Genomic DNA, 25,391 nt, shown 5'->3' with positions numbered 1-25,391 from the left:
TCAGGAAAAGGAAGGCGCAAGTGTGCTCCCATTTCCCGATATCCGCTGAGCCTTTGGCATAGTTTCCCTCCTCCAATGGTCTCACCAGGAAATGGTGTCAGCGGCTTCTATCTGAAATCTCCCACACTGACAAATTGCTTCAGGGCAATGGTACCAGTAGGCTCTGCTTAGGAGTGTGGGATACTGGGTGTCATGCTGATATTGGGTGCAGATGTTGGTCCTGCCCCCTTTCTCCCTTCCATGTGAATTACTCGTGCTCTGAGCACTGCTTGCATGTGCAATTTGTATTCAAGTAGATCCTGTTGGTACTCCACCACACATGAGTGCTGCGCTTTTGGGTCAACTGGATCAGATCCTGTCATTACTAACACACCAAAGCATCACATTTGGGGGTCGCAGCTGAGGAACATAGGTTGCAATGCTTTTCAGCAATTAATTAAGAGTTCTTTGCATGACGAACCTTTTCTCCTCTGCTTCCAGGGTAACCCTAGAAGAAGAGAAAAGGGCAGGTATTTACATGCTTGCTATTGATTACATCATAGTAACACATGGACTTTAAAACCAGGCTGGAAAAGCAATCCGTAATAAGTTGAGGCAACATTTTCCTTTGTAGCCGTTGGAAGAAAATCACAAATATGAGCATTTAAGCCTCAGCCTGGAGGCAGACATGAGAAACAAATAAATCTGGTACAGAAAGCATGCTAGCTAGCCTTGTTAGAAATTGCTTTGGAAATTAAAACAGCAGCAGAAAGCCATTGTAATTCTCAGTATAATAATATAAATGAAAGCAGTCTCTGTGATAAAATGCCTTAAGCCATTTTCTTCAGCTGTTTCCTCTTATCTAGCAAAGGCAAGTCTCTCTCTGATGTTTACTTTGACTGGGCTTCAGCTTAGACCCAACTCTTTTGTAGCATCTCCCATGGACATTTAAGATTTTTTAAAAAAAATCTTTCAAGAAATTATAGCTGCAATTGCGTAATGTAAATACCTAGGCCACTTAGTGGTTTTTAATGATTAAGTGGTATACAATTCGACAAACAAACAAACATACATTAAAGAGATATAGCCTCAATATGTATCTGCTTTGGATACAAATGATGCTTGAACAAAGGTTCTTTTCCCTTTTAAAATCACCTTTGGCTATAGACAGTATTCTAGTTTTTATCACTTTGTAATCAAGTCATCTTCAGATGAACATGAAGTTCCTAATGCCTTATGCGTATGCACTTTTAGTATGATAATATAGAGGGATTTCGTGATCCTGCACCTACCGCAAGACATCCAATGCACAGGAAATCCGAGTTGTGTTACACAAGCACAATTCACAATTTGGCACGGCGCCTATAAATTAATGTGGGGTGTTTTGCAGGACTATGATTTGTGGCCATGCTCCAAATGACTAGTACTCCATCAGTACAGCCCACCTATCAAAACAAGATGATAAAGCCACCTCCTTTAGCAAATATTCCAGCTGCGTCGGAACCACTAACTTGGAAGTTTTTAAATGTCAAAGAGCTGCCTTTGCCATGCTGTCGTTTCAAAAACCCAAAACGAAAACCAGCACCCTAGACATAAAAGTTGGGTGCAGCAGAAAGGGGAGTCCGCGCATCCTATTCTTGGACCAAGGTTACACACACCATCCATTACGTGAGGGTGGCAGGAGGGAAGTGGGGGGAATTATAACTGTCTGGATTTGGATTTGATGATGGTGCTAGAAGAGTAGAAGAGTTTGGATTTGATATCCCGCTTTATCACTACCCGAAGGAGTCTCAAAGCGGCTAACATTCTCCTTTCCCTTCCTCCCCCACAACAAACACTCTGTGAGGTGAGTGGGGCTGAGAGACTTCAGAGAAGTGTGACTAGCCTAAGGTCACCCAGCAGCTGCATGTGGAGGAGTGGAGATGCGAACCCGGTTCCCCAGATTACGAGTCTACCGCTCTTAACCACTACACTAGCTGGCTACACCATGCTGCTAATGCAAATATAGTGTACAACAGTGCTATTTTTCTAGAGAAAGAGGTGCCGGAACTCACCATGAACACCTCCCTTGTTCTCTTATAAATGGCAATGGTGCCCACCTGAGAGGTGCCAGAAATGAGCTCTGCTGAGTTCCAGCTGAAATTAAAAGCCCTGGGGTCTTGAGGCCCATGTTACATGGATTTTGCTTTTAAATTACTTTTTTTCTTTATATTAGATTGTAGTAAGGTATTTGATTAAGTATAAAGCAGAAAACTAGCATGCAGACAAAACTTTTTGATTTTTCATTATTGCTATGGGGAAATCCTGTCTTTTCCCATTATTCCTTCTCCCCACAAACATTGCTGCGATCTTCAAACGATATACACAAGCACTTTGTAACCAAGGAAGCAGCTGTAAGCAGCCAGATGGGGACGACACAGCAGCTGGGTGAAACAAACCTTAAAGCCCGTTGGTCCTCTTGTACCTGGCAATCCCATCAAACCCAAATCTCCCTTTTCACCCTAGAGGGGTCAATAAAAAGGAGTTATTCATTGCGGCTGCAGAAAGGTGTCAGTAACTGGAACACAGACTGTTCTGGTTCTGAATCAGAGAGAGCGGAAACAGACCACAGTCCTATGATTCCTCAAGCAGCAATACAACAGGAAGTTTCATACGGCTAATTCAGACTAAATGTGTTGTCTCTTAACAACATCTCCTGCAACAGATGGCCATTTACCAGCACTACAATGAGACCCGCAAGCAACTGCACAACACTTCTGGCTCAATCTATATTGCTACTCTAGGGGAATGTCTGCTTTGCTGCCCTTCTTAAATTAAACTGCAGCCCCTTTCTCCTGCTCCATAGTGAACTGAGCAATGAGAAGGAGATCCATTTAAGAAAGCAGCAAGGGGGGGGGGGTAGAGACTGTTGCTCACTCCCAGCCTCAGACCCTGCAGTCCCAAGGTACTTGGGGCTTTCCCAGAGCATCCCAGCACCTATTGCATTCAGGTGCCTCAGGCAGCTGCCTGTACTACTTCTTGGATTGGGCCAGCTTAGTCTCTCTGATTTACAGTATCAGCTGCTGAAGTCCACTTAGACTGCCAGTTTTGGCTACTGATCTACCTGGTTTCGCTTGCGAAATGTGAATATATGGGAGGGATGTGTACACCTGAAAACGTTGGCAGCATTAAGATAAATTCAGCAGTGTAAATAAGTTTTGATGGATGCAATAATAAAATACTGAATGGCTTAGTTTTTTTGTAAAATATGCATGGATTGATGCTATGCAAAATAAACCATGGAAAGAGAAGAAGGGAAGTCATTGATAACTTAAGGGTGTTTAAATGAGCATTTTAAATTGTAAAACAGAAAATTTAATAAAAACTATATATATATTTTTTTAAAAAAGCAAAATGTGGGCTGGTAGTCATTTGTGTCTGCAAAAAGGTTTGCAGAAATATCTCTTGCCACGTACGTTTTCTGCTGTCCAGTAATCATCCGAAAAATGAGGAAGCAGGTGATTTGGGAGTGGGGAGCATCGTCATCATAATCAAATCTAGTAGGCTAAGTGTTTGTTAAGATAATCATGCTGGTTTATAGCCAAGCATAGGAGCCAACTCCAGGGGGCTGTGCACTGGCGGAGGAAGAGGGGTGCGGGGGGAGTGCACCGCCCCCAGCAGCGCGATCCCAGTGGAGTGCCATTGTAGCTGCCCCCCCTGCCCACGCTGGGCACCAGGCCCCTGCAGGCGGTATGCCCCGCCCCCGAGACATGCGCCAGCCTCGTCCCCGCCTGCTCTCCGCCCCCCGGTACTGGAGCATGAAGCTCCGCCACTGGGGCTGTGGGTGCTTCTGCACCCGCAATAATATATTTGTCGGGGCCGGGCACCCACAAAGTCAATGAGACAAACCAGCAGGCGGCAGCGGTGCTGCCTCCGAAGAGAAATAGTTCAGCTCTGCCCTCCACAGCCAGCGAGCAAGACACCCTTTTGTTAGGGGATGGGCCTCGAATGCAGGGTGGAAAAGGGTGCCTCACTGGCTGAGGAGAGAAGGAAGAGGAGTCGCTGCCACCGGCCGCCACAACACAGACATGGGATGTCACACACACACACACAAACACACACACCTGCATGTAGATGAGGGACATCGCACGCACTATGTGCAGGCGTGTGTGTGTGATGTTTCATGTCTGCATTATGGCGGTGGGCACCCACAATCCGGAGGGCAAGATGGCACTCCTGTAGCCAAGTGATGGCTATGAGACATCACACACACACACACACACACACACACACACACACACACACACAATATTATCACCCCAAGAATACCACTATGGTCCATTCTGCCATCTTCCCATACTCTAAACTCTCACTATCATTCTGTGGTACATTTCCCTACTTCCTGAACGTGCTCAGAAGTAAAGACGGCATCTTCACATTCCAGTACTGCTCAAGAAACATGTGCAGCATTCAAATCCTGATTGAGAAACCATGTACAGAGGCCTGACCTCAGGAAACCTGTGTTTCTGAGCTGGAAGTATTCATCTCCATTGCACTGGGGTCCGAAAACCATATGCCTTTAGGAACCTAGGGGCACGTAATCGTTTACAAGCTCACTCTACTGCAAGTAGGCTGCATTCGACAAGATGGATTTAACTTAATTTGCATTACAGGTTTGACCATATTAGTAAATTGTGCCTTAATCTTACCCTTGGTCCTATTGGGCCAGGCCATCCAATAGGTCCTGGAAGTCCAGGGACACCTGGGGGACCTGGTCTGCCCTTCAAAAAAAGAGGCCGGGGATGGGGGGAGGAAGTAGAAAGAGAAAAAAATCAGATGCAATAACATCAAAATTGGTAGCAGTAATGTCTGAATACCGTATTAGCCCAACTATAAGCTGCACCTGCAAATAAGCCACACCTTTAAAACTGAAGGGCGGGTGGGGGAGAGAATACCTGGGCTGCTTCCTGGGGGGTGGGGAGCCGTGCTGCTTTTCTGGGAGCATAAAGGTTGCGAATATAAGCCGCACTTTAACTTTTCACGGTTGAAATTTGGGGGGAAAGTGTGGCTTATATTCGGGCCAATACGGTATATTGAACCCTCTTCGAACAACAATAAGGCACCCAGCCACACCCTTGGAAGTTCTTCCTGACCACAGAACATTAAACGTGATAGTGTTGGGACATGACTGTTCATTTTGGGCTGTGGCCTCATTTGTTGCATGTATACCGACCAGCATCCATCTAGCTTATGACACCGGTCAGTGTAATGAACAGATTGGGTCAGTTACTACATGCATGCAAAGCGGGCCCAGGAACATAGCATGTGCTGCTGGCACCTGGGGTGGGCAGGCACTCCGGCATGGTCCATGCACACAGGAGGGCGGGGTGTGGAGAGTGAGCAGAGTCCATGCCCAGCCCCAGCCCCCACCACCAACACCCCACCTCCTGGAGCAAAGCGGGGCCGTGCTGCACCCCTAACCAGACACTAACGCTGCCCTGCCAGCCCCACTCTGCTCTGCGATGCCACAGGGCTGCGTGAGGCGGACACAACAGGCATTTGCCCTTCCTGTTCAGTGCCCTCCTCATGCAGACCTGCAGCGTCGCAAAGCAGGGCAGGCCTGGCAGGGCAGCAGGAGTGCACTCCTTGGACACATGCCTGTTGCGCCCGCCAAGAGCCACGGGTGGGCAGGGGCACAGCGGCACGGGGCTAACAGGGTGTGGAGGAGCAAAATGCAACCCCCATGCACCCAGGGCCACTGCCCCTCTGGTCTTCCCCAAGCAACACCACTAGGTGGGCCTGGTACTGTGGTCAGCTGAGTAGCATCAGTTTCAACAGCCTGTTGTATTTCAATTAAATAATAATAATAATATTAGGTTTCTTACAATGCGTGGGGGGTTTTTTGTAGGGAAGTGGGATCAATTGATGAGTTATGACAGTGTTGTAAAAAAAAATTCTGTTTAAACAACATGTATTTGAGGCTGCAGCAGAAGGAGATGGGAAGCAGGACCACTCCGTGGGCAGTGCTGGGAAGCCAGTTCCATCAGGCTCCTCCTCTGCATGAGCTCACTTGGCAGCAGCTATTCCATCAGGCTGCAGCAGAGGGAGAGAGATGTGTCACAGAGCCAGTTAACTGACTCTGCTAAGCCAAACACCTTCAGACACCTCCTTCCCTCAGCTGTTACCTTCCTCCACTACGTGACTGCAGTGGAGGAAGAGATGGGAAACTAAGAGCTCCATTTGGCCCCTCTTCTCCCCAAACTCTTTCCATTGCAGTTGGCCTTACATGTAGAAATCTCTTTTAACATGTGAATGGGCAAACAATGCTGTAAAGGGTGTGATGCAATTTGTCTCATACCTTCCTTCCTGGTCTGCCAATCTCACCCTGTAAGATAAAGTAACGCATCAGTAGGAGACACAAACAACGCACGAATATGGGAGAAGGTAGAAAACAGGTCACAAGTAGCATACGATAATCTTTTGTGACAGGCTAAAGACAACTGCGGGGAAGGCAAGAGAAACCACAAACACATTTGTTTGTTTTTACTGCATTTCAATCACTCTTTTTTTGGTGGTATACATGGTTCTCCACCCCCTCATTTAATCCTCACAACAGCCCTGTGAAGTAGGCTAGGCTGAGAGGCAGTGAATGGCCCAAGCTCACCCAGTGAGCTTCATGGCCAAGTGAGGATTAGAAGGCTGGTATCCCAGGGAAAGGCTGATCGCCGAAGGATTGATACTTTTGAATTATGGTGCTGGAGGAGACTCTTGAGAGTCCCATGGACTGCAAGAAGATCAAACCTATCCATTCTCAAAGAAATCAGCCCTGAGTGCTCACTAGGACAGATCCTGAAGTTGAGGCTCCAGTACTTTGGCCACCTCATGAGAAGAGAAGACTCCCTGGAAAAGACCCTGATGTTGGGAAAGATGGAGGGCACAAGGAGAAGGGGACGACAGAGGATGAGATGGTTGGACAGTGTTCTTGAAGCTACTAACATGAGTTTGGCCAAACTGCGAGAGGCAGTGAAGGATAGGCGTGCCTGGCGTGCTCTGGTCCATGGGGTCACGAAGAGTCGGACACGACTGAACGACTGAACAACAACAACAACAACAAATCCCAGGGAACCCCTAACCACTACAACACACTGCCGTGGGGATAAAGATGAAGGTAAAGGGACCCCTGACCATTAGGTCCAGTTGTGGATGGCTCTGGGGTTGCGGTACTCATCTCGCTTTATTGGCCAAGGGAGCCAGTGTACAGCTTCCGGATCATGTGGCCAGCATGACTAAGCCGCTTCTGGCGAACCAGAGCAGTGCACGGAAATGCCATTTACCTTCCCGCCAGAGCGGTACCTATTTATCTACTTGCACTATGACGTGCTTTTGAATTGCTAGGTTGGCAGGAGCTGGGACCAAGCAACACTGCTACCAATGTTATGAGACTTCCCGGGGGGGCAAGTTGTTAGACTGACCCCCAGGCAGGAACGAAGCCTCTGTGCCTTCCTGGCTACTCGAGTTCAGGGGCACATCAGTAATATGTGATTGTTCCCAGCTTGCAAGAACTGTCAACTGTCAACCTTCTGATGGGCAAGCCCTAGGTTTAACCCACAGCGCCACCCATGTCCTGCTGTGGGGATAGATGTGCAGTTTTGTTTCGTGTTAAACTTTAGAGGTGGAGCACCATAGTTTCTGGCTTGTGGGGAATGCTGGCAGGTACATTTATTTGCCTGTCTAAACAGGCACAACCTGCTTTTCCTAGCCCAAGCCTTCACAAAGCAGGTAACGAGACAATGAGATACTGTATTGCAAATTCCACTTTGAAACGAGAAGCCACTAAAAACATACCACTATAAGTCATTGTAAACTCAGACATTACAGGTCTGGAATCAGCAGGCCTGGCAGCATGGGGCAAATTCTAGGGTGCTCAGGTCCTAGAGGGCACACGTGCCAGCATCCCTTTAGGGATTTTTAAACACCCCCCCCCCGCTACTATATATAAGTGTTGCTAAAAAAAGATTCAGGCAAAGCATCTTAATTTTCCCAGAATGCCTCTGGGGGTGACTGCAGCAGCTGCTTCATCCGGCACTTTTCCTATGCTAAACTGCCCATTGCTGCCTGTATCTCAGCCTCTGGTACACCAGCTGGGGGATGCCACTAGGGTATCGCTGGGTGGGTAGGCCCTGGAAGAGACCATGCCTCAAACCTGATACCAGCCCTGATAATTAATCTACAGTTCTGAAATGACCTTACATCTAATGCATATATCTCCAAAGGCTCACCAATTTTCACAGTTCAAAAACGAACCCTGGCACTTACTTTTTCCCCCTTTGGTCCCTTCACGCCTGGAACGCCTTGTGGGCCCTAAAAAAGAAGAAGAAGAAATGGGAGGTTCAACATTGCTGTGCTCCTCGTTTGCTCTTCTGCCCACCCCAGTGTCTTTCGCCTGTCGGTTGTGACAAATTAATCAGAAGGCTTCCTACTTTTCTTTTTGCAAAGGATCTCTACCATGTTTCAGCCTCTTCAGCCCATCTCAGATCAGGACTGAAGATCTCACACGAAGCTCCGTTTATGAGGGTTCACATCTGTCAGTCTCTACTGTCCTAGCTGGAGTTAATTTTCAGCTGTACGCGCTACAGTTCCATTTAGGCCGGAGATAATGAGACGCAGCAATGGGTCGGGTGATGAGCGGTGGAAGGATATAATGGAAAAGCAAGCATGGAGTTTGGAAGAAAAGTAGTTCCATATTAGGAAAGAAGGTGTGAGAATAATCAAACATGTGATTCCATCCATCTGACCTGATACAGTCCTAGGAACTGTTATTCTATGCTCTAATTTTAACTCTGAAATTTCTTCTGAGTTCTCTATATTCTTTTGCCTTCTCTATATTATTGAATACTGGATGATATTTAATATCCCAATCTTGGCTTTGAAGCTATTTTTTCTTAAATAGCTGCTTCATTTGCTGATTTTCCATTTTAAGAAAACTGGTTTTTAGAAAAACCTTCCACGTTGCCCCGGTAACTGTTGTTACAACATAGGGCAATTGATAAATGGAATAAATGCAAATAATTTTTTTAAAAGATCAAATGAACACATCTGTATGGTGTGATCGCTTGAGTGCGCAGATCATCCATAGGATAATAGATAAAAGTAAGTTACTAAGAAAGCCTTTCCAACACAAGTATTTTAAGACTCACCCAGTCCTACAAAAGAAGCTCCTCATGAGGCCGGAGGAATATCGTCCGGCTATTGTTATTGATTTATTGATTTAATATGCTGTAAACCGCTTTGAGATTATTATTAAAAATATAAAGCAGTATAGAAATAAAAAATTAAATAAAGCTATTCTGTGAGCTCTTCCGGGGGGGGGGGGATGGTTACCTGGGAGACTGATAATTTTCTCATCATTCTTTTACATCACACTGAAAGGATCCAAGTGGAAGCAACATAATATATCTTGCCGTTAATGAGCCTTGGTTTATTTATCATTACTAATCCAGAAGTCACTTGTAATGCATATTTAAATGATGTACCATACTGAAGAAGAGAAGAGTTTGGATTTGATATCCCACTTTATCACTACCCGAAGGAGTCTCAAAGCGGCTAACATTCTCCTTTCCCTTCCTTTCCCCACAACAAACACTCTGTGAGGTGAGTGGGGCTGAGAGACTTCAGAGAAGTGTGACTAGCCCAAGGTCACCCAGCAGCTGCATGTGGAGGAGCGGAGACGCGAACCCGGTTCACCAGAGTACGAGTCCACCGCTCTTAATCACTATACCACACTGGCTCCACCACACTGCACAGGGGGTGAGGAATCCCAGCTGCCGTTATGTTCTAACCTGCCACAGTATTGAAGAATGAAGGCCTTCTCAACTGTATGGAAAGAGCAGAGATTGAGGATCTGAATTGAAAGGATCTGAATTGGTGTGTTCTAAAAGGAAGTACTAACCTGTGGCCCAGGAGGTCCTGGAGGGCACAGAGATTCTACACATGGAGACTGTATTATCTGAAGCTCTTGACATAGGTTTTTCAGGTTCAGAGACAACATCTAAGAAGTTTAAAAATGGGAGAGAGATCACTAAATACCACAGCAGAAGAGTAAACCTTTGATCAGGGACACGTTTTTAAAACACTCTATTGCAAGGCTGAACTAGATTTTCTTCATCTGCACTTCTCCATCTTCCGTACAGCACTGTTGCAAAAGGAGTACTAGTACTCCAGTACTAGTACTTCCAGTACTATATGGCTCATCCTCCTCAGCCCAAGTAATACACAAGGCTATTTTGCTCCTAGCTCAATTTGCAAGCAGCAGATGCTCTCAGAAATAGCTTCTCCTAATAATGCAGAGTGCATGAGAGTGCAACACAGACTGCATGACTAAAAGAAGCCAAATTCTGCTCCTTGGGAAAGCCAATGGGGAAGAAGTTGTATTAGATGGTGGATAAACACAGAAACTAAATCAAATTATTCCCTCTATCAAATAGCAATTATAGGACCTACAATTTTATATATACAGTGGTGCCTCGCAAGACGAAATTAATTCGTTCTGCGAGTGCTGTCGTATAGCGAAATTTTCGTCTTGCGAAGCACCAACGAGGGAAGAGTGGTTTGACGGGGGAAAAAATCATGGAAATTTTTCGTCTTGCGAGGCAAGCCCATGGGAAAATTTGTCTTGTGAGACAGCCTTTCGCTAGCAAATGCCTTTCGTCTAGCGAGTTTTTCGTCTAGCGAGGTACCACTGTATATATATAATATCAATCAAAAAAGGACGCAAGACCTAGATTTTATTCTCCCTCACAAATTATTGTTTGCTGAACCGCTAGTGTTTGCTCATCGAGAAGACTGCATACAAATCCAGCTGTGCTACATAATTACATTAGCTACTTTTTGTACTGTAGCTGAAATGTAGACAACAGAAAATCCTCTGCTCCATGCCCTTGGGATTCCCTCTTGATGGCTACACAAGATTACATCCTTTACTCCATCTCTCATTTCCAACAGCAGTTTAGGACCCCCTCGAAACGTGTACCAAAAGGTAGGAGGAAACGACAGTATTATCATTCTCTCAGTTGGTAAGCGCTGAAATGTTTTTGGGTGGGGTAAATGGCAGAGCAGCCGGATGGAAATTCTATGGTAGCTACTGCACCACATCCCATACTATGCCTGCTCAGGTGGGAGACCTGCCATTTTGTCTCCTCCCTTCCAGAGCTGGTGTAGTTTCAGGAACGTCAGGGTAAAATTGGGACTTTGGGTTCTGTGCATTCAAGGTTGCCCCAACCTACCCCTCTCCCCTCCATTGGCGGAAAACCTATGGAGTTTTTTGTGGGTGCACTGGAGGTCTTTGCTGGCCTAAGTGTGACCCCACTTACATATAATAATAATACTAATAATAATAATAATAGGAAAAAATATTTTACACAGAAAACTACAGGCTTTAAATCCCTCTTGCAAGTTAATGGAGATGGGGTTTTGAATACAAGTGAAGTCATTACATCAGTGGCTGCAAAAATAGAAGAAAGGATCAAGATCGGAATTGCTGTATTTGGATTGTTGAATTTGCAATGTATAATTGGCTTTATAAATTGTACTATGATTTGGCATGATAATAATGTTGCCCATATTGGAGTATTATTAATGATATTATATATATATATATATATATATATATATATATATATATATATATATATATATATATATATATATATATATATATAACTTTTTCATTAATAAATAAATAAAATTTATTTATACCCCACCCATCTAGCTGGGTTTCCCGAGCCACTCTGGGCGGCTCCCAACAGAATATTAAAAACACGATAAAACATAAAACATTAAAACCTTCCCTAAACCAGGTTGCCTTCAGATGTCTTCTAAAAGTCAGATAGTTGTTTATTTCCTTGACATCTGATGGGAGGGTGGGAGCCACTATCAAGAAGGCCCTCTGCCTGGTTCCCTGTAACCTCACTTCTCTCAGTGAGGGAACCGCCAGAAGGCCCTCGGAGCTGGACCTCAGTGTTTGAGCTGAGCGATGGGGGTGGAGATGCTCCTTCAGTTATATTGGGCAGAGGCTGTTTAGGGCAGGCTTCCTCAACCTCGGCTCTCCAGATGTTTTTGGCCTACAACTCCCATGATCCCTAGCTAGCAGAACCAGTGGTCAGGGATGATGGGAATTGTAGTCTCAAAACATCTGGAGGACCAAGGTTGAGGAAGCCTGGTTTAGGGCTTTAAAGATTAGCACCAACACTTTGAATTGTGCTCAGAAATGTACTGGAAGCCAATGTAGGTCTTTCAGGACCAGTGTTATATGGTCTCGTGGCCACTCCCAGACGTCCACCTCCCTCTCCACTCCAGCACGTACTCCACAGCCACATTCAACAACCCCTCAGCAGTCTTTAGGCAGCTTTCAAGTTGCATCTTAATTTGCTTTCTTTCACATTATGTACCCTTGGCACAAAGTTCAATGATGCTGTCTGACTTGAAATTCTCAGCTTCTTTATACAGATTTTATGAAGAACGGCATTACTTCATTTACTGGACTTCTTCCCAATACGTAGGCTCTAAATTTCGACCTAGCAGTTACAACAAGGGTGAGTGATTGAGTGGTATAAAAGGGAGAGAGAAAGATTGATTTTGTTCAATTCTTTGTCATCTCCCTTCACTTGCAGTAAAATGCCAAGTGACTGACAGGAAATTACACAACAGGGTTGCGGCTCTTGAGGTATTAAAACTAATATCATATAAGGGAGTGGGGGAAATTCCAATAGGAAACCGTGCAAAATGTATCAGGAGCTGGACTGTCTCACAGAACATTTTGTCAAGAAACAGGGTCACCTTGGTATTCCAATAATTGGAGATCCATGTGCCAACAGAATTTGAGTCTACGTCATCCCGCCCTGCCCCCCTAGTATACATTAGGAGCCTAATGACCAACACAAATGCTATATTGTGTGACATGTTAGGTATGTTAGATCAAACTTTTATGGACCGTGTACTGAAAGTTGTTGAGGGAAGGTAGGGTTACGAGGGTAGGAAGCCTCAGAAATCACAAGAAGCTTTTATAATATATGGCAGCTACATGTACACATGTATACATGACTTGAAGCAATTTTTTGACCCACCTCCAGCCCTCAAACCTGTACCTTGTACATTTGCAGCACAATCTTATCTATAGATGTCAAAGAGATAAATAATTCTATGACATCTGAAGGCAGCCCTGTTTTGGGAAGCTTTTAATGTTTGGTGTTGTTGTGTTTTTTTATATTATGTTGGAAGATGCCCAGAGTGGCTGGGGCAACCCAGTCAGATGGGTAGGGTACAATCAATCAATCAATCAATCAATCGATTGATTGATTGATTGATAATGACACTCACTGGGTGATGATAGGGCATCAGCACCAGTGAGTGTAAGTACAGCATTAGTGTGAAACATGAAGCCTGGCTATGGGTGGAAGGATCTATCAGTTTCGGTTCTTTCAGTTCTCTCTGTTTCCCAATCTTAAAATTGGCTCTCTACATTTATGTAGTGATTTGCGAATTTTCTTTTTGAAAATCCTCATAAAAATTCATCCGTATTTTCGTATGAATTTCTCCCAATAAATACATGTCTGTATGCAGTTTTGACTAGTATACACATTTTTTGCAAGCAATTTACCCTCATATAATGCACTTTCATTATTTTCACTAAACACGGCTTGTCTGGAGAACTACTATCCAAGGTCATGTCGTTGCCTACAAATGTGCTTGGTGGATTTTTTGTTGGTTCTGTTGTAAAAATCAACAACATTTAGGTATGTAAAAATCAACAGCACCCATGAGTATCTGGATTCATGTTTTTGGAGGTGCTGGCAAGCACTGGATCTATATATTTTGTTGTGAAATCTACATATGTAAGCTTTAATCCCATCATAATTTTTGAGCACCCTGTGTAAAATCATATCAATTCAAGAGGATCCATTTTAATTCTGCTGTATCTGATTTTGCCCACTCCACAGAAAAGCAAAGTCTCTTTCTCTCTCTGTTTTCTGTGCATGTGTGAACATACTTTGTCTTTCTAGTTCAGGGTTCAGCAAACTTTTTCAGCAGGGGGCTGGTCCACTGTCCCGCAGACCTTGTGGGGATGTCAGAATATATATATATTTTGGGGGGGAATGAACAAATTCCTATGCCCCACAAATAACTCAGAGATGCATTTTAAATGAAAGGACACATGCTACTCATGTAAAAACACGCTGATTCCTGGACCATCTGTGGGCTGGATTTAGAAGGTGATTGGGCCAGATTCGGCCCCCGGGGCCTTAGTTTGCCCACCCATGGTCTAGTTGTCTGGGGTAGTGAAGGCAGCCAGCGCAGATGTTATCCATGTTATCTCTCAGAATTCCAGATGTGCCCACAAGCAACCCCAGACCATTGAACAGACTCCATTTTGCACCTCTGATACACTACATCTCTGGTCACCAAGAATTATGTCACACTTTCTGTGGCAGGGCAGTTTCTTGGAACTGCTAAGGAAGGATAAGCTGTGCTTACAGGAAAGAAACACTTGAAGCCATACTTACAGAATTCCATCCCTGCCTGAAGTGTGGTGGAGGAAATAATGGCGGTGGAGGAGGAGGAGGAAGGGCAAGAAACGAGCACACTCTGTTGTTATTAACCTGCTTCTTCTGGTTCAAGCAAGGGAAGGCTGTTGGGGGAAAAAATACTTCGTCTATTAATTATGGGCTAAGTATGAATTACGATTCTTTTAAGAATGAAGGAGGCTCGGACACAGTAAAATTCAGCATGTTTGCGCCACAGAAATGCAATCCCACCACTCAAGGTTTTGCCAACTATGGCAGCTAAGTAATCCTCCAGTGACAGTCCATAATATTCTGCTACATGAAAAGGTAAAAGGTAAAGGATCCCTGGACGGTTAAGTCCAGTCAAAGGTGACTATGGGGTTGCGGCGCTCATCTTGCTTTCAGGCCGAGGGAGCCGGTGTTTGTCCACAGACAGCTTTCCGGGTCATGTGGCCAGCGTGACTAAACAGCTTCTGGCGCAATTGAACACTGTGAAGGAAGCCAGAGTGCACAGAAATGCCATTTACCGTATATCGCGGCGTATAAGGCGACTCGGCGTATAAGACGACCCCCCAACTTTTAATGTGAAAAAACAGAGTTTGGGGTATACTCACCCAGCCCGGGATCCATGGCTGCTGAGGCGGCGGCAGCGGCGGGGAGAGCGTCCCCCGCGCCACACAGGAGATTTACGCGCTTGCCGCCCAAGCGCACAGCGGCCCCCATGGCTGCTGAGGCGGCGGCAGCGACGAGAAGCTCCCCGTCGCCGCAAAGGAGGCCTCCGCGCTTCCCGCTGAAGCGCAGGACGGCCTCCACGGCTGCTGAGGTGTCGGCAGCGACGCCTGGGGCAGCGGGGAGAAGCTCCCCGTCGCCCCAAAGGAGGCCTCCGCGCTTCCTGCTGAAGCGCAGGACGGCCTCCACGGCTGCTGAGGTGTCGGCAGCGACGCCTGGGGCAGCGGGGAGAAGCTCCCCGTCGCCGCAAAGGAGGCCTCCGCGCTTCCTGCTGAAGCGCAGGACGGCCTCCACGGCTGCTGAGGTGTCGGCAGCGACGCCTGGGGCAGCGGGGAGAAGCTCCCCGTCGCCCCAAAGGAGGCCTCCGCGCTTCCTGCTGAAGCGCAGGACGGCCTCCACGGCTGCTGAGGTGTCGGCAGCGACGCCTGGGGCAGCGGGGAGAAGCTCCCCGTCGCCGCAAAGGAGGCCTCCGCGCTTCCTGCTGAAGCGCAGGACGGCCTCCACGGCTGCTGAGGCGTCGGCAGCGACGCCTGGGGCAGCGGGGAGAAGCTCCCCGTCGCCCCAAAGGAGGCCTCCGCGCTTCCTGCTGAAGCGCAGGACGGCCTCCACGGCTGCTGAGGCGTCGGCAGCGACGCCTGGGGCAGCGGGGAGAAGCTCCCCGTCGCCCCAAAGGAGGCCTCCGCGCTTCCTGCTGAAGCGCAGGACGGCCTCCACGGCTGCTGAGGCGTCGGCAGCGACGCCTGGGGCAGCGGGGAGAAGCTCCCCGTCGCCGCAAAGGAGGCCTCCGCGCTTCCTGCTGAAGCGCAGGACGGCCTCCACGGCTGCTGAGGCGTCGGCAGCGACGCCTGGGGCAGCGGGGAGAAGCTCCCCGTCGCCCCAAAGGAGGCCTCCGCGCTTGCCGCTGAAGCGCAGGACGGCCTCCACGGCTGCTGAGGCGTCGGCAGCGACGCCTGGGGCAGCGGGGAGAACCTCCCCGTCGCCGCACAGGAAGCCTCCGCGCTTGCCGCCCACGCCCAGTCCGGGCTCCATGGCGGCTGAGGCAGCGGTTGCGGCTGGAGCGCCGGGGAGAGGCTCCATGCAGCCAGTGGCGGGGCGGAACTCCGGGTCATGATGTTGCCGGCGTACAAGACGACCCCCGACTTCAGAGAAGATTTTTCGGGCTTAAAAAGTCGTCTTATACGCCGCGATATACGGTACCTTCCCACTGCAGCGGTACCTATTTATCTACTTGGACTGGCCTGCTAGGTTGGCAGAAGCTGGGACAGAGCAACGGGAGCTCAACCCGTCGGGGGGATTCGAACCGCCAACCTTCTGATCGGCAAGCCCTGAACGCAAATGGCACCCTCTCTGCTACAGCCAAGTCTTGCTGTGCCATTCCTGAGATCCACAGGACCATAATCTTGACCCTGTCACTGCTGGCCTTCAGACAGGAAGCATAAACAGTTTTGCCCCCGCTTGCTGTCTCTTTGCCTAAGCTGATAGTAGGTGATCTCCAACAAAGTCACACTCAGAGCAGACCCCTGAAATCAACATAAGCTTGTCGATTAAATGGGTCGACTGTGGGTATGACAAACATTGGCTATCACCCACATTTTGTGAAATTCCTCTTGTTATTTTACATTGTTGCTTTGTATTGTTTACTAGTTTCAACTGAGTTTCTTGGAAGCTCCCTGGAACATATTTTATACAGAAAGGCAAAACATAAATTAAATGAATTATAACAACACTTCTGGAATATTTGCTATGATGGTGGTGTGTTTTTAATGCTTCTTAATAGCAACAGTTCTGCCTTCAATACAGATCAGTGTTACTAAGGGCATCTCCAGACAACCTGTTATTCAGTATTCATCCTGAATTGCTTCCACAAAGCTTACATTCAGGTTAGATTATATCTAATCTTTACTGCGCATTTGTTCTGATTTGTTTGTCGAGAGGTTATACAATGATAACCATTCCTTCCACCTTAATTTGCTTGTGCAGTATTTATACATCTTTCTGCATCCATCCCACACTTTTCCATGCATTCTTCCAGCACTTTACCAACCACAAAAAGTATGGGGATATGGTGGGGAGATAAGGAAAATTTGTAGTGCCAAAGCAACTGTGTGCTTTATTAATTTTATTAATTTTATTAATAATTATTAATAATTAATTATTAATAATTAATTTTATTAATAAAAGCCGCTTTATTTGCTTAAACCCATATTTCCATTAGACACTTGAATCCCTCCCACAAAATAGCGACAGGTTGTACCTTACGTGCACACACACACTTTTGGAAAAAAAGGTAATTTATTTTTAATTGTCCAGTAGCACGTTAGAAACCAACTAAGTTTGTTTTGGGTATAAGCTTTCGTGTGCATGCACACTTCTTCAGATACACACGATACACACAAAAAGCTTATACCCAGAACAAACTTAGTTGGTTCTCTAACGTGCTACTAGACAATTTATTTATTTATTTCAACTGCATCAGGCCAACATGGCTACAGCTGGCTAGAAATACAGTTCTTCCTGCATGTTTGGTCTGAAATGAAGCCAAGAGCCAGGCTGGAGAGATGTCTCCATGACATCAAAGAACACAGCTTCCACACAGGCTTGAACCCTGCCTACCCCTTGCCCCATCCTTGTTTTAAGAAATTAAGCACTACGACCAATACTCTTAAAACAGGATTATTTGCAGTTTCAGCGAGACCATGGCAATAAAGCAATAAAGCATCACTGAAAAATCGTTTCAACTCTTCCACCTGTTCAGAGAAACCCTGGCAACCTTTCCAAGCTGAAATTCAGTGCAGTCACAAGACAAATGAGTAACTGCTATTAAAAGGCCAACGTATAATATAACTGCTATGATCATGTACTCAGTAGCATCTGTGCTTCCCTATGGCTCACTATCAATTCCAGGAGTTCCCTGACAATAAATGCTGCCTTTATCTCGGATGCTGTCCTACTGTTCTCTCACGGACTATGCAGAACCAGGGCTGGATTTAGGTTTGATGAGGCCCTAAGCTACTGAAGGTAATGGGGCCCTTTATATGTCCAGCTGTCCTTTGTCAACAACAAATTGTCGCTGTTTTTTGTCAAAACAAAATAAAAAATAAAAAAAATTCCTTCCAGTAGCACCTTAGAGAGCAACTAAGTTTGTTCTTGGTATGAGATTTCATGTGCACAGGGCCGGCGCGTCCATTTAGGCGAACTACGCAATTGCCTAGGGCGCCAAAATGGAGGGGGCGCTGGCCAGGCTTGGGCGGGACGGGCTAGCAGCAGCTTCTCCGCTGTAGCGGGATGGGCGAGCAGCAGCTTCTCTGCTACAGCGGAGAAACTGCTGCTTGCCTCTCCACCACCCCCCACCTCTCGCTAAAGCAGGCTTGGGGGGGCGGGGGGCGCCAGAAGGTGGTTCGCCTAGGGCGCAAGAAGGCCTAGCACCCGTCCTGCATGTGCATGCACACTGCACACGAAAGCTCATACCAAGAACAAACTTAGTTGCTCTCTAAGGTGCTACTGGAAGGAATTTTTTTGTTTTGATAAACAGAAATGAATCTTGTACCAATGAAGCCCTGCTGATGTGAGCAGCTAGGGGGAAAGGCAACAGGAATATCCAGCAACTTAACATTACCACCTTAGAGCCCAGTGAACACACCCTTAGCTTTCTAAAACTACCTGCGCTTTTACATGTTTGCAATAGTTCTTTAAATATCCAAGCAAAGGTTTTCACTCATCCTTAAAGTCTGCCTCTTCCAAATTTGAGATTTCCTTGACAGAGAGCACACTAGAGACTTGGGGTGTCCTATGTCATGTATGGCTGTATTCAGGGTGGATTTGATTTAAATCAAATCAATTTAAATCACGATTTAAATCACTAGTCAGTAAGACTTAATTTAAATCTTTTTTTTTACAGAAAGACTCATTCTTGCTGGTTATAACATTAATATTTACAACCAGATGAAGGTTTCATTTTTGGAATAATAAATTCTGATTTGGTTATACTATTAGAAATGCACAGACTGATAGTTTTTACAGTTATATCAAAAATTACTGATTTGGTTATACTATTAGAAATACATTGACAGAAAATTATTAAATTATTGTGATATTTAATAATTTAACTGTTTATATTTGGACAACTTTTCTGCTGTACTTCATTGGAAGGAGAAAAATAATCATTTCCTTAATAACAATTTAAACAATTTATTGAACTAAAACAATAACATTATAGCATATGTATCCATATTTGTTAACTGATGTTAAACAATTAAAAAAAAAACTTAGACTGACTTTGAGCACACAAACTCAAACAAATCCTTATTTCCTGATGAATAGCCTTTGGACTATAATGTAACTTAAATGGAAAACTATCTTTAGAGAGATTTTTCCTCCAAAAGCATGTTATTTTAAAAATTCTATTTAAATCAAAAAATCCAATTATTATTTTTTAAATCACTGATTTTTTTTATCCACCCTGGTTGAATTTAAAAACCAACAGGTAGCATTACATGACCCCACCTGCCTGTACACAGCTAGGCAGCATTGGTCGAGTCCCTCAAAATCAGTCCAGTCTCTCAAAATCCTAAACCAAATTTTTAAAATTGCTGCTTCACCACTGTTCCGGCGAATCCTCTTAACATTCAGCCTGGGCAACCCACGCTAAGCCCCCTGTCAGCATGCAAAATGTCTTAAATTGCTCAATTGCATCTCTTGTGCACCTGAAAGGGGCATCATTTTATGTAACGGGGTAACATGCTCACTAGAAGGACAGATCCTGAAGTTGAGGCTCCAGTACTTTGGCCACCTCATGAGAAGAGAAGACTCCCTGGAAAAGACCCTGATGTTGGGAAAGATGGGGGGGCACAAGGAGAAGGGGACGACAGAGGATGAGATGGTTGGACAGTGTTCTCGAAGCTACTAACATGAGTTTGGCCAAACTGCGGGAGGCAGTGGAAGATAGGCGTGCCTGGCGTGCTCTGGTCCATGGGGCCACGAAGAGTCGGACACGACTGAACGACTGAACAAGAACATAACATGGATCATAGCACCATGTACCTCAGGATTAAAAAATAATGTGTATGAAGAAACCATCAAGGTACAGTACCGTAATGACTATATTTTTAGAAAGAGATGCCCCCCAGATAAAATATATTAAAAGGCTCGTCTGTGCATGTTCACACCTCAGGACCTGCTGTTTTGCTCCCAACTGTTGCTGACTACAACATAACCACGTGGAAGCACAGACTCTCAGTCATGTGTTTGATCTTGCAATATATAACACCCAGAAACATTTCCTCTAAAAACGATGCTTCAGCAGCACCAAGAAATCCAGTTGGCCGGAGCTGAGAGGATCATTTCCAGGAACAGCCTGGCCATATCCTGCCAGAGAGGTGGAGTCGGGTGAAAGGTAAAAAAAATATATACTTTGCAAGTTTGCACATTTCTTTTCCCAAGCAAGACCTTCTTTACGATGACATCCCATGCAAAACAACAACTCGGTTGCTCCCATATTGTTTACTTCTGATCACTTAGTTACCGCCATGCCGTGGTTGAAACCTCTTTGTTTGTGACATAGGTTGCCATAGGGAGACATCAGGGGACAATAATAAAAAGGCCCCTAAGGCCACTGGTTTTCAATTATATCTGGAAAATAGCTGAGAGTATTTTTGTAACAATGGGAAAGACAAGTCATCATTCAGGAATGGTGTGGCCGTTTCGTACGATGAGGCTTACACTAGGCTTACCCTTGGCAAGCACAGTGTTTAAACTAGTGTCTTCCAAAAGGAAGCTTCCTTTAGTTGCCAGATAGAAATAATTATCTGGGACTCCAGGCACATGCCAATGAAAGACACAAGTGAGTATTAAAGTATACTAGAAATCACACTAAAATAAACAAGAGTCTCCTCTTCTGCTGAGTGACACCTACTACAAAAACATCGAACATTTATCAGATGATAAGCCCAAATATACATAAAACAATAATTATCCTAATTCAGATGTTATGAAAGACTCGACACATGGAAGAGAATCAGAATTGTGCCTTCTGGCCTTATCCTGCCACCATGACACCAGACAACGTCTGCCACCATGATCCTTCTCTCCACTCCATGAGATGACGCACTATCAAAAGGCCTCAAAAGGATTGATGTCTACTCCGAATTCAATGAACAGGAAAACAAAAAACCTGTTCTGACATAAATCACAGAGCATGGGTCATCAACTCCTTTTTTAAAAACAGAAGCCACATTTTGAATTGAGTTAAGCCTGATGAACCAACAGCTTCACCCAGCGACTAAGGGTCAAAAACCAGACATGGTGTTAATGGTGTGTTTGCAATTAATGTGCATTGTTTTTGCTATGTAAATAACATCTGCAGGGAAATCTGAGCAGCCTCAGGACTCTTTCTCACCCTCCCCTAAAAATCACCTCTGTGGTCTAAACCAGAGCCTCTTGGACTTGCCAATCCGAAGGTCAGAGGTTCGAATCCCTGCAACAGATTGAGCTCCCATTGCTGTGTCCCAGCTCCTGTCAACCTACAGTAGCAGTTCAAAAGCACTCCAGTGCAAGTAGATAAATAGGTACCACTGCAGGGGAAGGTAAACGGCATTTCCGTGCGCTCTGGTTTCCGTCACGGTGTCCTGTTGTGCTAGAAGCGGTTTAGTCATGCTGACCACATAACCCGGAAAGCTGTCTGTGGACAAACAGCGGCTCCCTCGGCCTGAAAGTGAGATGAGCGCTGCAACCCCATAGTCGCCTTTGACTGGACTTAACCATCCATGGGTCCTTTACCTTTACACCATTTGCATTTCAAGAGAAGCCTCCACTGAAAACAATGGGAGCTTCAATTAAAATGCAGATAGGCGTGCTCTGGTCCATGGGGTCATGAAGAGTCGGACACGACTGAACAACAGCAACCTATGAGATGATGTGTCTCGTGTGTGTGTGTGTAGAGAGAGAGTGTGTGTGTGTGTGTGTGGGTGGGTGGCAGGAAGTTAAACTTCCTTATCCCTCTGCTTCCTCACTATTGCTACTGCTACCACGGTTAGCACTCCTGTTGAGCCTCTTGTGGGATGGTGAGATGCCCAGAGCCACTGACATGATCACCCCTGAATGCCCTTGCTATCATTGTAGAGCACATATGTTGCCTTGGTACTCTGGTGACCCCTATGCAATGAAACAGGAGAGTTCATGGCTAGCACACAGGTGGCCCAAACCTGACCTAACACATAGGAGGTTGCATTACCACACACCTACCATGTGGCAGTGAAGTTGAACCTTCGCTTCTCAGAGCAATAGAGTCTATGGCACAGCCCTTGCTTTATTATGTGCCTCGGCCCCTCACTGCAATTTCCCTGTGTCTTTTGCATAGGAGAAACTGGGCGAGTCACATAATAAAAGGAAGAACCTCTGCTGCTGATCACAGTGGGCAGGAGAAGATGGCAAAGAGCCATTTGCCTGTGTTTCTTCCACACAAGCCAAGTACTATAATAAGGATGTGGGATGCTTGGGAATTGGATTCATGCTGGGGGCTGAGTGGGAAACATCTTGAAGCTGGGTTCAACCTCAGGGCTATTAGTTGTCCATCCTTACCATAGCCAAATCCCCATTTCTCCCAAGTTTGCAATGCAGTTCTTCTGTCTCTTGCCTGTTGCAACGTTAACGCAAGTTTTGTGAATGAACACCAAATGGGAGGATGCGGTCGGCTGAAACAACTGTTCCACTTTTAAATAGCTGGTGCAAATATCAATGTCTTTCAAGAAAGACCTATTAGATCACTATTTTCAGTCTGCTGCATTTGTTCTGGATTTATTTTCACTGACACATGTTTTCGTTGTTTTGAATTATCATATCTCCACAAAGATCTATTAATTCACAATGCAGCAAAGGGAAGCTTAAATCATTGTAGCACTGCCATTCTATTGCAGTTTTAAAAGTCCCCAGATTATTATTATTATTATTATTTTAAAAACCATACAATCCTGTAAGAACGATGCTAGAAACCTAAAGCAGGGATGCACACCCTTCTTCAGCCTGAGGGCTGTATTCTCTCAAGGGCAAGGGCCATGACAGATTATTCTTTGGTGTGGCCAGAGGCACAAATGGCCAGAGACACAGTGAGCTGGAGCAATTGATGTGACTCTTAGCTTTGTACAACAGGCTGCTACACAGTAAGCTCCACAAAACTCAGAGGTTTCTATGTACACACCTCCATGCAGGCAAACAAGAGGCACAATCTCGTTCCAGCCAAGCAAACACACTTGAGAGGGTATGGAGCAGGACTAGTGAGAGGTCTGACATGTGGAAAAGGTGACGTGGTCTGGAGTCAGGCCTGAGGGTAGGGACACATTCGGTCTCCTAGGCCTGACATTCCCCTATTTAAAGTCTTATACAACAGCCACCTCAAACTTGATTCTTTAAAGGGTTCCCCTTTCAATAACATTGCATTGAGTAACAAGAGTTCTAGAAAAAGACAGAGCTGTCTCTTTCATATTGCTGTTAAGTTTGCCTTTAAAATGTACAGACCTGCGACAAGCCTCCTGGTCTCCTTTCCAGAACACACAGCTGAAGGGAAACCTGTTGGATTAAAGTGGAAAATAGGATTCCCTGCAGTCAGGCAATCCATGCCCTTTGCCTCCTGCCAATCCAGAGTTTTTTTTCCATGCAGTGGGCTTTTGTTCACTATGAAAGTCATCTGAGTATTTGTTAGTGCCAATGCCCTAGCCAGAAGATGTTTACTGTGCTAGCATCCAGCACAAGTCCAGCAACACTGGATGAGGTCAAGGATGTTAACAGAAACGGACATACATTGTGATTCATCCTCCTCTCATCGACTTCATTTGCATCTCTCTGCAAATTCACAGATCTTCAAGCCAACGCTTGCTCCTGAAATAAAGCAGGATAGCTATCTAACAGCGAAGTTTCTGTTTTGTGGCAATATGGCCCATTAGTATTAAACAGGAGATGTAAGCCTCCTGACGTCAGGTTCAGGAATAATAAAATAAGAACAGATTTGAAAAGGGGGGGGGGCTTCTGGCTTTTATTGTTTTGTGATTCAGCATGCATTGGAATTAAGTATTTCCCAACCATGCTTCCAAGTGCTTAGAAAGGCAGGAAAATCTAAACACGCAGAGATAATCAACGCAAGTCACCGAGAGATAAAATCAATGTTGCAATTTACCTGCTGAAATTGAGAAGACACTGTCCACAAAGGAGGACTGAGATACAGCAAAGCAGAAAAGGAGCTGAAGGTAAAATCCCAAAGCAATACGGCTGAGGATGACCATGTTGGCTCCAAGCTGTATAATTCCAATGTGCAGGGTGCTGATATCTTGTCCACTGTCTTCTCTTGCCTGCCTCCCTGCCTGTTTGCTTGCTTGCTTTCCTCCTTTCGCTCTCTCACTGGTTGGGTATGTTTATGTCTCTCTGTCTCTGCCTCTCTGCCTCTGTGAGCTTTAGTAAGAAAGAATGCCAACCATTTCCCATTAAATCTTCTCCTTACACTAGACAGGGCTATATTTAACTCAAGCACTGGATCAGATGCCCCCATCACAAATACCAGCTATTAAAACATAGAGGACTAATGAAGAGGAGGAGGTTGATTTCAAGCTGAGCTGGGAACCACGTATCTGATTGATAACCAGACAATCATTTGAGAAAGCGTCATTCATTCATTGTCTCCTCCCAACCCAACCCACCCCTCGTTTGACCAGGCCAATGAATGGTTTCTGACTAGGGATATGGACATAGGAACACCTTGCTTCTATATTCTGCTTCCCCTTTATATAGTTCATTTCAGGACTCACAGACCCTCCAAGTGTCCCTATTTTCCAGGGACAGTCCTGGATTTACAGAAGCCGTACCGGTTTCTGAGTTGATCCCGGAATGTCCCGCTTTTCCTTAGGGCATCGCTATTTCCATTGGAGGACATAGACTCAGGAGGCTTAACAAACCATGTGCCATTAAATATTGTACATTATTATGGCTGTAATGATCATTAGAAACTTTAATGACACAGAAATAAGCGCCCATATTTTGTTACAAGCGTTCTGGGTCTTCAGTAGCTTAATGGGTAGGTTGACAATGGGATGGTACAGGAAGTGTCAAATAGCACCGAAGATGACTCTAGGATGGTTCAAATAAGGCATGTTTTAAAGCACACTA

The 25,391-nt window shown here is 45.5% G+C and overlaps 1 protein-coding gene across 3 annotated transcripts in view; it reads right to left on the bottom strand.

Moving 5' to 3' along the window:
* The window catches only part of COLQ (collagen like tail subunit of asymmetric acetylcholinesterase), a 42,712-nt gene extending 17,845 nt beyond the window's left edge, over nt 1-24,867 (bottom strand). For 2 of the 3 annotated variants that reach the window (XM_033166356.1, XM_033166357.1), the window contains exons 1-7: nt 24,409-24,867; nt 9,908-10,006; nt 8,275-8,319; nt 6,317-6,343; nt 4,668-4,739; nt 2,418-2,480; nt 461-487 (exon numbers count right to left, since the gene is read on the bottom strand). In XM_033166356.1, coding sequence (XP_033022247.1) covers nt 461-487; nt 2,418-2,480; nt 4,668-4,739; nt 6,317-6,343; nt 8,275-8,319; nt 9,908-10,006; nt 24,409-24,777 — 702 coding nt within the window. In that variant the 5' untranslated portion in view covers nt 24,778-24,867. Of the gene's footprint in view, nt 1-460; nt 488-2,417; nt 2,481-4,667; nt 4,740-6,316; nt 6,344-8,274; nt 8,320-9,907; nt 10,007-14,516; nt 14,642-24,408 lie in introns of all 3 variants that reach the window. The other variant, XM_033166358.1, reaches the window with a different exon arrangement.
* Between the last annotated feature and the right edge of the window lie 524 nt (nt 24,868-25,391).

This window comes from Lacerta agilis, chromosome 12 (assembly GCF_009819535.1).
Source record: "Lacerta agilis isolate rLacAgi1 chromosome 12, rLacAgi1.pri, whole genome shotgun sequence".
Classification (NCBI taxonomy): domain Eukaryota; kingdom Metazoa; phylum Chordata; class Lepidosauria; order Squamata; family Lacertidae; genus Lacerta; species Lacerta agilis.
The sequence above is the reverse complement of the archived record's forward strand: the minus strand, read 5'-3'. Positions and strand labels throughout refer to the sequence as shown.